This window comes from Mustela erminea, chromosome 13 (assembly GCF_009829155.1).
Source record: "Mustela erminea isolate mMusErm1 chromosome 13, mMusErm1.Pri, whole genome shotgun sequence".
Lineage (NCBI taxonomy): Eukaryota > Metazoa > Chordata > Mammalia > Carnivora > Mustelidae > Mustela > Mustela erminea.
The window spans coordinates 349,183-361,478 of record NC_045626.1 but is presented as its reverse complement, the minus strand read 5'-3'; the positions used below and the strand labels follow the sequence as shown (position 1 = coordinate 361,478).

The 12,296-nt window shown below is 62.4% G+C and overlaps 1 protein-coding gene and 1 long non-coding RNA gene across 3 annotated transcripts in view; both read left to right on the top strand.

Annotated features, from left to right (window-relative positions):
- CTDP1 (CTD phosphatase subunit 1) overlaps positions 1-3,483 on the top strand; it is a 52,792-nt gene extending 49,309 nt beyond the window's left edge. The window contains exon 12 of one of the 2 annotated variants that reach the window (XM_032309413.1): positions 2,915-3,483. In XM_032309413.1, the coding sequence (XP_032165304.1) occupies positions 2,915-3,249 (335 nt within the window). In that variant the 3' untranslated portion in view covers positions 3,250-3,483. The remainder of the gene's footprint in view (positions 1-2,914) is intronic. The other variant, XM_032309414.1, reaches the window with a different exon arrangement.
- Positions 3,484-3,557: 74 nt separating this feature from the next.
- LOC116571454 lies at positions 3,558-5,692 on the top strand. Its single transcript, XR_004277895.1, has 2 exons — positions 3,558-4,729; positions 4,882-5,692. It is a non-coding gene; the product is annotated as an uncharacterized LOC116571454 (long non-coding RNA).
- The last annotated feature ends 6,604 nt before the right edge of the window (positions 5,693-12,296 follow it).

The window sequence follows — 12,296 nt, the reverse complement described above, 5'->3', positions numbered from 1 at the left end:
GGCCTGGCCCCCCCCTTGCACGCACGGGCACACGCATACACGGAACAGGTGTGTTCATCCGGGCAGTGGCCTCGCCGAGGGCAGCACGGCGGATCCTTTCTTTCTGCTAAAAAACCAAGCTGCTTTAACCGGCAAGTTGAAAGCACACGGTTTGTGGACACTGGGCGCTGGTCGTCATTAGACACCCACGTGTGCGCGGCTGTCACAGTCGCGGGACCGTTGTACACGCCAGGGACAGCGAGCTCGAGGTGCCGGAGGGCGGCCGCCAGCAGCGCGTTCGGAGGCGGGAGCGTCGAGGAGGAAGCGTGTGCCGATGCTGCCGTCCTGTTCCCGCTGGATTCCACGGAGTCGGGTTTTCCAGGCTCTCCGCTTTCTGCAGGGTCCGTCCGTGAGCGCGTGCGAGTGCCGCGCGTTGTGAGGGGCGTATCGACTGTCGCCTGCAGCCCCGTTTCCAATTCTGGAGATGAGTTTTGGGGGGAGGGAGCGCCTCCAGCAGACCCCCTGCTGAGCATGGAGCCCCACTTGGGGCTCGATCCCATGACTCCGAGATCACGACTTGCACCAAAATCAGGAGTCAGATGCGCAGCGGAGCCACCCAGGTGTCCCGAGGTCGTTCTTAATTAGTGAAAGTTCAGTCCTGCTGTACGTTACTTAACCAAGCGCGACCGGGCGCCGCTGCCCCAGACGTTCTAGAGCCGGCGGAAGGTTCACAGGGGCACCTGGGGCTCAGCCGGTGAGGGGCTGCCTTTGGTCCTGGGTTCCAGCCCGGCCTCTGGCTCCCTGCTCTGCCGAGAGCCTGCTTCCCCCTCTTCCTCTGCCCCTTCCCCTACTCTTACTCTCAAATAAATGAGTAAAATCTTCCTTTGAAAGAAGAAAGGTTTTCACAAAAGATTTTTCCCTAAATTACCATCGTTGTAAGGTGGCTGTCTCGAGAGAACTTTCCAAGCCGGCTGCGGCTTCTCCGCCTGTCCTGGTCCTGACCCCGGGGGTCCCTGCTTTTCCCCAAGCTCTCCCTCTGCTGTCCCGCTGCCGCCGGCACGCCTCTGCCTGGGGGGTCGTCTGAGCTGCTTCCTGGGGTTCCTGATCCGCGTCCGCACAGCAGTGGGTCCAGCTTTTTCCTGGACTCGGCCTTCCTCCGCAGCAGCAGGAACTCTCTGTCCTTGCTTTTTTGTCTCAAGCTCTCAAAGGGATGAAAGGGACCCTGGGTGCGGACGGGGCTCTCCACGGGGAACAGACTGTTCGTAGGAGGCGGCGAGGGAAGTCGGTCGCGTTTGTCCCTTCCTGAGGCCGGCTCTGCGCAAACCAGAGGGCCCCCCAGATGGTGTGACGGAGTGTGTCCACGCAGCGTGAGCTGGGCCCCCAGTCCGGCCAGGACCCCGGGGGCGGGTGGAAGCCCAGGACCAGGAGCACATCCTGACGGTAGATCGTGGGGCGACAGGAGACGAGCCTTCACGTTCCCCCGGCGTGCTCTCCGGCTGCAGGGTGGGGTCCAGCCGGTGTTTTCCCAGGTTTTCTCAAAATCACTGGCGTTTTTGGTGAATCTCTACCGCATGCCAGCAGCCAAGACGTGTTCCTGCACTACCGTTCTGGGCACCGGGCCCACGCACGCTGTCCTGGGCAGTGCCCGGTGGGACACTGTTTTTATTGGGATCGTCAGTCGTGTGAACAATAAAAACACCCCCTTGTAGTGACTTGACGGCCGCTTGCCGCTCGCACGCGAAGCGGGTCAGCTGTTGGCCTGCCTGGTGTTGCGGATACGGCCTCTTCGCCGCTCAGCAAGCGGACAGTCCTCCAGGTGGGCACAGAAGCAGCTTGTTTGGGCGCTTGGGCGACTGACTCCTGATTCCGGCTCAGGTTGTGATCTTAGGGCCGTGGCGTGTCCTCAGGCTGCGCCTGGGCCTGGTCTGGGCCCGACGGCGGGTTCAAGTCCTACGGATGCACGCAGGGCTCCCCCCGCACGCCTCCCCCCAGATGCGAAGCCCCCACGCTCCCCGTCGCCAGCCTGAGCCCTCGCACGGACGCCGTAGTTCTGCTTCCCGAGTCCTTCTCAGGGTTTCTGTCCTTTTTGAGCTCTGACCGTTGCCGTTTTCAGATTCGGGAGTGTTTCTCACAGGTGGTTTATTGTCTCACCGTTTTGGAAGAGTTTCTTCGCGGTCTCAGGTCCCATGAGTCCTAGTGATGCAGACAGTCTCCCCGACCTCGTGTTTGTGACTTTGCCAAACAGACCTTCCGTGCCCTTCGGTTTGTGATCAGGGTGGCTCGTGTGGACGCGGACTCGGGAGCGGGGAGTCTGGGGGCAGTGGAGCATGTGCTGGCCCCGTGTGGTCACCTGGGGTGCGCCTGGGCTTCCAGGTGTGCGGGCGGCGGGCTGGTTCCTCGGACTGACCGGCCTCTCTGCTGGTCTTTGCGTCCTGGTTCACGTGGGGTGGTCCTTGGAGTGCTGCCAAGGAGGCAGGTCACGGCTTCGCAGGTGGAGGGCTGGGCCTCGGGCCTCGGCCACACCTGCTGCACTCACGGTGTCCCGGCCTTGTTCTTTGACCTGCTTGGGACTCCCTCATGCGTACCAGACTCTTGCTGTGGGGCTGCCTCTGCGGGGCCCAGTGGCACGGGGAACAGAGCGAGTGCCTCGCTCCGGGGTCAGCTGGCTTTGGCCATCAGCGCCAGCCGCCTCTTGCCGTGAAACTAGGACTTTGCAGACAGCACTTTGCAGTGCCCTTCCCCAGAGGACAGTGCAGCGTGTGTGCAAGCGTGTGGGGGTGTGCGTGCCAGGGTGTTCTTGTGGGGTGGATGTGCGTGTGTGTGCCGGGACGTGGACACTGGTGCCGGGGCGTGCCTGCGGGGTACATGCGCGCGTGTGTGCCGGGTCGGGCCTGCCCCTGCGGCAAGCCGTTCATGGTCTGCGTCTGTCTTGCAGGGGCCACAAGCGTAAACTGCCCGAGGAGGACGCCGGCGGCGCGTCCAGCGGCGCATCCAGCGGGGAGTCCAGCGGGGCGGACGAGGAGGGCAGCAGCTCAGAGGCGGACGAGATGGCGGCGGCACTGGAGGCCGAGCTCAGCGACCTCATGTGACCTGTGGGGCACAGGGCGGGCGTGCACTCCGTCCCCGGAGGGCTCCAGCAGCGTGGGCCCTCGGATGTTCTCTCTTCTCCAGAAAGACGTGCATATTGGCGGAGCTCCACATACAGAGACGCATTATTTTGCAGAAATAGGTGTTTTTAGAGGTTTTACTACGGAAAGTCTACTTTTTTAAGGGATGGTGTCCCGGGAGGCGGTGTGCCAAAGATGTCGCCGCCCCCTGCGCAGCCCGGCACGGATCGGGAGGTGGGACATGGGTGGTGGCCAGAGTGCGCAGTGGGGGCCGGGCAGCGGGGCCGCGGGGGTGCGGGGTCCTCCCCCGGGACTCAGATGTAAAGTTTTGTATATCGATCTCGCATTGACCCACCAAGCAAATTTCTCTCTCATTGAATAAAACTCCTTTTTGTAAGCTCGTGCTGGTGCGCTGCGGCAGGAGCGGCTGGCGCCCGGCCTTCCCCACGGCCTGTGGGGCCGAGAGCTGCGCGTCCGGCCGCTGCGGGCCGTCCCTGGGAGAACAGACGGGCCTCACTCCTGCAGGCCGTCCCGTGGGCCCGACGTCACGGTACTCGTAGCGAAGCGTTGAGAACACGGAGGGTCTCCGTCAGTGCTCGCTCTCAGGTGACGAGCCTGGATCGGATACCCCAGGACCCCAGGCAGCTCCGAGCCATCCGAGAACGGTTCATCACACGGCGTGTCCCCCAGACAGCCTGATGGTACCTGGTCCCTGGCGCTCGGTCCGGGTCTGACCCATGAGCCCTCGCGTTCATGCGGCTCCGGGAGGAGCTGGTACAGCGCCCAGAGACCTCTGGGTGCGAGCCTTGGTCAAGCTGCCCGTGGGGGTGGTCTCCCCACCTCCTCTGAGACGGCCCGGACGGCACCTCCTGTCGGCGGACTCTGGGTGGCAGGTGACCCGGCATGTGTTCCTGAACCTCGACAACAGTCTGAGGTGGAAGACGCTGTTGGTGGGGCGCACCTTCTCCAGCGCAGGTCAGCTGCGCGGCCTCTCCTCCCCGTTTTCCGGACCGCTCACGGAGTCCGAGGTAACAGGCTGGGCTCCGGCTGTGTGCCGTGCACGCTGCCTTCGAGCGCAGGTAACACAATCACGGCTTCGCTGGGGTAACCTTGCTATGATACTCACCTGTCAGAGAAGCGATGGATGAGCTTCAGGTACAGCTGGTTCTAGGTGTTCACTGGCCACTCAGGCATCATTAAGAACCCAAATCGCCTCCAGGAGTTTGGGCTATCCCTCTGCTACTTGCACTCGGTAGGTCTTTGCACAACAGGGTGTGACGCTCAGATCCCGTCTGTACTTCCGGTGCCGGGCAGGGGGAGTGTGGGGGTGTTACCCTGCGCACAGGACGGGCGGGCAGGCAGGCACGCGGCCAGCAGTCCTGGCACCGCCTTGGCCTTGTTCTTCTCCAGGAGGTGAGCGTAGCCGTTGATTCCCTCTCTCCGCAACGGCAGTAAGGGAAGCATGCAGGGGCTGGCTGGGGAGGGGAGGAGCCTCTGTAACACGCACAGCGGCTGCAGACAGGAGCCCGGGCCGGGCTTGTGAAGCGGAAGAAGCTGGAGATTTCCACCTTACACGCCAGACAGCCTCAGGCCACGGTTTCTGAAAGGGCTTGGGCGCTGATCGGTAGCTGTGGCTGAAAAGGGTGTGAGCGGAGGCCGTGGGCCTGGGCCCGGGCTGCTGCCGGCGGGCACGTGTGGGGACCTTGTGGGCTCACGAGGGGCAGGTGGGGCCCTGTGCACCCAGGAGGGGGACGGAAGTGGTGTCCTTCTCAGCTGGTTGGGCCCCTTCTGGCAGGTCCTGGAGGGAGACAAGACCGCTCCTCTGTGCTCAGATACCCCGGTGTCCCACCACCCCAGTCAGCAATGGGAAAATGACCAAATTGGAGGGAAAGACCCAGACCTGGTGTTACCGGGAAGGAAAAACCGCAGCCCTGGGACCCCGAGAAGCTGGAGGTCTGGGAGGGAAGCTGAGGCCCAGCCGTGAGCAGGAGAACACGCAGGTCGACCTGCTGTTGCCACGAAGGACACCCCTGCCGTGAGTTCAGCTGCTAGGCCCAGCGTGTCGGGGCCGTGACGCTGCTCGGGCTTCTGCAGCCTCAAGGTGCTCGACTCTGCCAGGTGGTGGTTTCCTCTGGACGCCGGGAATTGACTTGGCCGGGAGCACACGTCCACGTGGGGACGTGCCCTGTGGGACAGCTGGGCAGGAACACGGCTCGGGGTGCCCTCGATGGCCTGCCCTGACCATCTGGCCTTCGGTGTTCTGGTTTCATAACGTGTCTGTGCCCTAAATGAACCAAACTACTTTTTAAACAGACTCTAGTCCTCCTGCCCCCGGGAGCCTGGGTGGGGGAGCTGTGGGGCTCAGGGCCTCCCCCACTGCGTCAGAGGGGCGGTGGGTGCGACGGCCGACTGCCGTCTGCTCACGGGACAGAGTTGCCTGTGCGTCGCCTTCCGAAGCCGCAGGAGACTCGGCACGTCCGGTCAGAGCTCTGCGGTCCGGAGAAGGGCCGCAGGGAGCTGTGTGCCGGCGAATGGGAATCGAGCTCTCGGTCCACAAGAAACCTTTGCACAAGGAGGTAATAAATGTTTGGCCGTTTATTTACAAACATTGAAAAATCAAACTGGAAATTCAATGAAATTTTTCTTCCGTGGGAAATAGAATGTTGAAATTTTGTGTGACTATGAGTGGATCTCCCGTCCTCAGTTTTCATGTTTCCAAACAACCCTGCCCCTACCCGGTCTGCAGGCCATGTCCGGCAGGGGGCACGGAGTCGGGGCCAAGCGGGGGCCCCTGCTCGCCACCAGCCGAGGCTCTGGCCTGGAGGGTTTGCCACTCCCAGCGCCCTGGGACTTGCGCAGCTGTACACGGGAAGCTTCGCGGCGCGGAGTCGTGTCCGAGAAGCCCGGCGCCTGATGCCGCGTGGGGCCCGTGTTTGCACACGGGTGTGCTTTCGGGCAAGGCCACAGTCTGGTTTGTAAGCGAAGTTTCTGTTTGGAAAGTGCCTCGCAGGTGGAAAACCAGTGCAGAAGAGGAAGCGACACACCCCTCACAGCCCCCGGGTCTCACGGTCACACGGCAGCGTTTTCTGTACTTGGCTTTCCCTTGTTTTTTAAAATTAATCTCATTGTGACCTTTTAACGTACGCACATCTAAGAGGAAGAAAAATTGCTAGAATCCTGGCACTAAATGTAACCACGTTAACATTTCAATGAGCTGTTTTAGTCCATTTATGCATATGGTTGTAATAGACTATTTTTTAGAGCAGATTTGAGGGGAAGGTATGGAGATTGCCCGTAGTCTTCCGGCCCCGAAACATGCACGGCCTCCCCATGGTCCGTGTCCCCCAGCAGGGTTGTGCGTCCGTGTCGATGAGCCCACGCTGACGCGTCCTTGTCAACCCACGTCGTGGTTTGCGGTGGGGTAACGTGGTGGGTGTTCTGTGAGTCCAGACGCGTGGATGAGGTCGTGAACCCACCATCACAGCACCGAACGGTGGTTTTGCTGCCCTGAAAGTCCTCTGCGCGCTCCCTCCCTCCGGAGCCATCCCTCGGCGACCTCCGAGGCCCCTCTGTGCCTGTGGTGGTGCCTTTTCCAGGACTCGGAGCGCGCAGCTCCGCAGACCGGCCTCCCCTACGGGGGGACACGCACTCGGTGCCCCCGTGTTTCCGTCAAACCCAGCACCCAAATCCAGACTCAGAAATTTCTTGAGACAGACAAGCTGGTTTCTTTAAAACATAATTTCTAAGGGGAAAAAGGAAGAAATGCAGGACCCTAATGGTTCATGAGCCCAGGAGTGCGCCAGCCGCTCCCTTGTGGGGCTCGTTTGGGTCGCGATACCAGCGAACGGCAAGGGGCAGGCACGCGGCCTGACAACACAGCCTGGGTCGGCGATTCGACCGTCGCGCGTGTGAGAGGACGCGCTTTCTTGAGAGTCCGTAGTTGTCAGGAACACCCTGAAGGACACGCCTGGGACTCGCACCAGACGGAGCCACGCGGTGCGGGAGACGGGGTCGGATGCGAGCGCGGTCCCCATGCGTCCGAGCTGACGCTGAGCCTTCCGCACGTCTGCGGTGTCCCCTGACCAAGGGCGAGCTGCGGGGACGTCAGACACGCACCGAGAGACCCCCCAGCCCCCACCCAGGCGGCCGGCACGCAGCCACGGCCCTGCCGTCTTTCCAAGCAGGTTTGGGAGCCTTTGCAGTGAAGAGCGGGGTGGGGGTGCGTTCTCGGTGGTCGTTTGCAGAGAACGTCTCCACGGGAACTTGTGTGAGGACCCCTTCTGCCCCGCGCCGCAAAATTTGCCCCTATTTGGCTCCAAAGGGAAACCCTCTTGTCTTTTTTAACCACAGTTTCATGATCCTTGTGATTTGAGTTCTGGTGTGTTGCGCGCGGCCTGAGAAGGTAAGTTGGGCTGCCGGAGGCCTCGCGGACCCGAAAGCCGGCTTCGCCACGCCGCACCGGGTCCTCCTGGCTTTAGTCATCGCCCGCCCGCTGGCCCCGTCGCAACCGGCTCAGGGCGCGCGGACCCCAAGGCCCGCCCTTCCCTCCGGATGCTTTCAGGATTTTTATCTGTATCGCGTTGATTTATCTCAGGGTTCCTTCGGGAGGCCCGTCTCCTGGGGGTTCTGGGTTGGGACCAGTCCCCGCGCGAGTGTCCGTTTGTCTGAAGTGGCTTTGTTGAGCTCTTCCTCGTCGTTCTGGGGTTCCTTGTTCTCTCTTCCTGTCACTTCTCACCCCGTATTCCTTTGTCCTCCGTCCTGAATTCTGGGGGAGCGTCTGGTGTCGTGTCCGACGGTCTCCAGTCCAGCTCTCAAGAGGGTCGGGTCCTCTGACCTCCTGCCACGGCCGTCAGGGCGCACAGGGGCCGCCCAGCAGCATCTCCTCAGCGCCCCGTCTCCTTGTCGGCGTCCGCCTGGTGCCTGCACCGGGCCCCGGAACCTTCTACCTCCTGTTCGGTTGCATCCTGGGAAATAAAACCTTCTGAAGTTTCCTTCAGGTTCTTGCGTTTTATAACTTTGTAAAAGAGGGTTTCTCCTACTCCGCATTTTTCCAAGCCCTCCCCCGCAGTCAGATTTCTGGAAGTGCTTTCATTCTCAGAGGAAGAGCGGTCTGTTTGGACTCAGCACAGGGTTCAGGTTGGTGTGACCACCCCGTTTGCAGCAAGAACAGTCCCTGACCTGAGAGCCCGGGGCGCCGACGTCCACCCCTCAGCCCTCAGAGCAAAGTGTGTCTTCCCCACAACAGGGTTCATTTTGCCTGGTTTGGGATTTTAAGAGGGAAACCCCTTTCCCTCATGTGGCGTTGTTTTGGGAATCTGTCCACGTAGGACGTGTAGCTCTAGTTCGTTCCTGTCCTGTTCTCCAGCACCCACTAGAGGAACGTTCCAGATTATGTCGTGTGTTCTGCTTGTGCTGGTGGCTCCTCTGGCTCTCCATGAACAAGTGGGCCACTGGGAACGTTCTGTGTGCCCCCAGGTTTCCTAGACAAAGCTGTCACCACCCTGGCTATGGGGGCTCACACTCCACCCAGCCCTGCCCGACCTCCACGCCCGCAGGAGCAGAGGCCCAAGGCCCTCCCAGGTTGGCAGGGCCATGTCCGGGGACGGGACCTCCCACGAGCCCTGCTGGGCCACCAGCCTTCTCTGACGGTCTCTGGGGACCGGTTCCCACACCGGATGGATGGACTTTCACATCCTGCCCTTCCGTGGATGGGACTGTTCTCGTGCATGTGGATGGCACGTCCTGGTCACCAGAGAGCTGGGCTGGCACCGGCCACTCAGCATGGGCCAGCTGTGCCCGCCTCCCCGGGGACGCAGCCCAGGCAGGGTCACCAGCACTCGAGAGCGCATGTTACCAGAAACACTGGGGTTTAGAAAACAGACCCCAAGGCCTCTCTCAGAAGCTCCTTTGCCTGGGGATACGTCTGCCCATTCGCAAAGACAAGCCCTTGCTGGCCATGTGGATGGTCACCATGTAACCAGGGCACCAGCACATGGAGGTGCCGCCGTCCCCAGAGGGACACACTGGCGATCTAGTCCCTGACGTCCGCCTTAGTTGAGGGTGAGGTGCTGATCCTGGGCCCCAGATGCCCGTCCCCAAGCACCTGTGGGAGGGCTGCAGCTGCCTCTTGGGGCAGGAGCCGACAAGGGCCACGAGGCCGCCGAGGGAGCCGCGGACAGGCCCCTCTTCACTCACAGCATCCGGAGTGCAGCCGCCACCCCTAGCCGGCCTCCGAGGGCCTTGGCCAAGAGGAGCCCCGGCAGTGGTTCTGTTACTGCTATTGGAACTGGTTTCTAAAAATGGATTTTTTGGCAGTGAAGAAAGCAACCCAGGACATCCACGCTCCGTGAAAAGCCACCTGGTGACCTCGGTGGCCTGAGCACGACCGGAAAGTTCTGCATGAAACGCCGGAGGCTGGAAGGCGCCGTCGGCCAGTCGGGGGCCCGTGAAGTCCCGGCACCTGGAGCACGGGTCCGCCAACGGCACTAACGGGCACATTCTTTAAAAAGCTCGATTCTCTGGAGAATCAGAACCTTTGAAAGAGGGAAGAAGAGAGAGACAGAAGTCCTGTCCAGAGACCGGAAGACAGAAGTCAGGTCCTGTCCAGAGACCGGAAGAAGCCGTTCGAAACCCCCCTTCCTCCCTGGGAAGACGCGTTCTGATCGCGCAGGAGCTCCCGGCCCCCGTGGGCCCTGCGTCCCACACGGCCACTCCCCATCACTCCTCGGGGGGGTGCCCAGTTAGGCTGAAAGGCCCGGCCGGCGCATCCTGCGTTTTCTGGACCTAGAGCAGTTGGTGCCTACGGCAGGGGCTCAACAGAGGCTGAAGAAGTAAGTGAAGGCGTGAGCCACTGTCCTTGCCTGGTACGGTTTTTGCGTGTGGGAGTCTGGATTCCTGGGCGCCCTCCTGGGGCCACGGGGTCACAAACCACAGAGCTCACTCTCCGGGGAGGAACTCCACGCGCGCAGCCTGATGACCCGCGGTCCGTGTCAGCCAGGGGGAAGCCAGCGGGACACACCCAGTCACCGGCCCTCCGGCTGCTGCTGACCCCGAGACCGGGCAGACTCCCTGCTCCCCGTGTCTCTCTCCTGCTCTACTGCCTGGAAAACTCAGACTTCATTTCCTCCGCGCACCTCCCACCACAGAGCCCCTCTCTAGCCAAGGTGCTGTGCCTGTGGGTGGCCTGGAGCTGCACCCCCAGCCCTGGGGGCTCCCACGCAGGCCCCACGGGTGTCCCGAGGTCAGCAACCCCCAGCACCGGGGACCCTCCCCGCAGCACGGAGGTCCTGCGGAGGGAGGTCTCCAGGCGGCCGTTTCCAGACTCCTTCCTGGGTCCCAGGCGGAGCTGCCCTTCCTCACGGGGCCTGGACAGTCTGAGTCAACACTGCTGTTGCTTTCAGATGCTTTTAGGAGATGTTGTTCAATTAAACCACCTCCCTGTAGAAAGAGGCCCTGTCCAGAGCCGTTTCTAGGGCGCCCAGCTTGTTGATGAAGTCGGTTTCGTCTTCACCTCGTCTCTGGGAAGTTAAGCCCCGAGGTCTCCCTGCAGGTGAGACAGAGCTCTGTCCTCAGCACGTGGCTGCCTGGGGAGCCGGGTCCCTGTCCTCCCCCAGATCTCTGCGCCAGAGCGAGCAGGAACGGACCAGACGTCTCCTCCCCATCCCGCGAGTCTGCCCCTCATGCCTGTGAAGACCTTTCCTTGGGGCAGGGGAGGGGGACAAGACCCCACATCCTGGGCTGAGCAACCCACTTCTGGTCACCTATCTGGGGGTGTGGGTGCCCTGCCCCAGAGTGCACTGGCCTGCGTGAGTGGTCAGAGCTGCCTGGATGAGAAGAGGGTCCGCTCCCAGCTCGCCCGCTGTGGCTGCGTGACGGGGAGAGTATGGCTTGCACCGATGGTGCCTGAATGTGCGTGTCCGGGAAGTGGACGAAGTAGCGGTGCTAGTGGTGTTGGGTCAGGGACTCAGTAAGGTCATGACATAAGGCCGCACGGGATGACAGCGAGAAGGCGTCCGCGAACCAGAAGCTCCGAGCTCCATCTGGTTCCGCGCGCCTGGAGTCCTGACACACCGAGGCGGGTTTTGCCCGGCGAGCTGTGTCCTGGGAACTCCCGCCCGTGGCTGTGCTCAGGGACAGACAGGAAGTGGGACCAGAGCCGCTCTGTTCCCTGTAACCGATGGCATTTCTCGGACGTGTCCCTTTAGCGGGCGCGCTCAGCCCCGAGTAAAGTGCATGCTCGGGGGTGGGGGGCGGCAGCACACGGGGACACCGTGACACCATCTGTGTGCGGTTCCGTTTGGGAACGGGATCATTTGACCCGGTGACGCTCTCGGGAAGGCGAGCCGTCAGGAGACACACGGCTCCAGGCCCCTCAGAGGGGCGTCCCACCCTGCACCCCAGCCCTGGAGCCAGGGCCCCCCGTGAGCCCCACGGGACCACGAGCTAAGGCTCAGAGAAACTGGGCTCTTACCCACAGGCATCTTCCCACAGTGGCTCAGCCTGGGACAGAGCAGGGTTTGGGTGCTCCCCACCACCCTCGGCCACTGGCCATCCCTGCCGCGCCCACGCCGGACACAGCGGGGCCCAAGGCTGGAGTAGTTGAGCCTCGTCTGGGCTCCTCCTCCAGGACTTGGTAACAATCATTCTGACCTCGGGGGGCACCTCTCGCCCCACAAGGTCAGCATCACCAGTGACAGACCTCGGGCATAACTCAGACCCTTCGTGCTCAAAGGGACCCCGCTCTGTGCTCCCTGGATGCGGCAGTGACCCGGGCCGGCTCGTCCGAGGCTGGAGCGTGTGCCCCTGGGCACCGGCCCTCACGCCCGCTGGAAGGGCTCCACGACCTGCTCTTGCGCCAGACCCAGTGGGTTTACGAGAAGCCGTGGAGCCGATGCTGTCCCAGAACAGTGCTAGGGATTCACGACGTCCCCACGGCCCTTGTCCCCAGCCCCTCGACGACCCTTGGCAGCCCCTGAAGGTCCGGCCCTGCTTCCCTCCACCGCGTCCCGCATCAGCACCCCTGCCAGGTGCTCCACGTCTGTCACACGCGCGAGGACGGAGCTTCTGCTTCAGGCGAGACGGGGTCAAGTGTTCAGGAAAGGAGATCGGCTGCCTAATGGCCCTGGGCTCCTGGAGGGCCTGGTGGGGACCCAGGGCAGGAAGGTGGGGGCAGGAGAGGGGCAGTGGCCACCCGGGCCCCTTCCTCCTCCG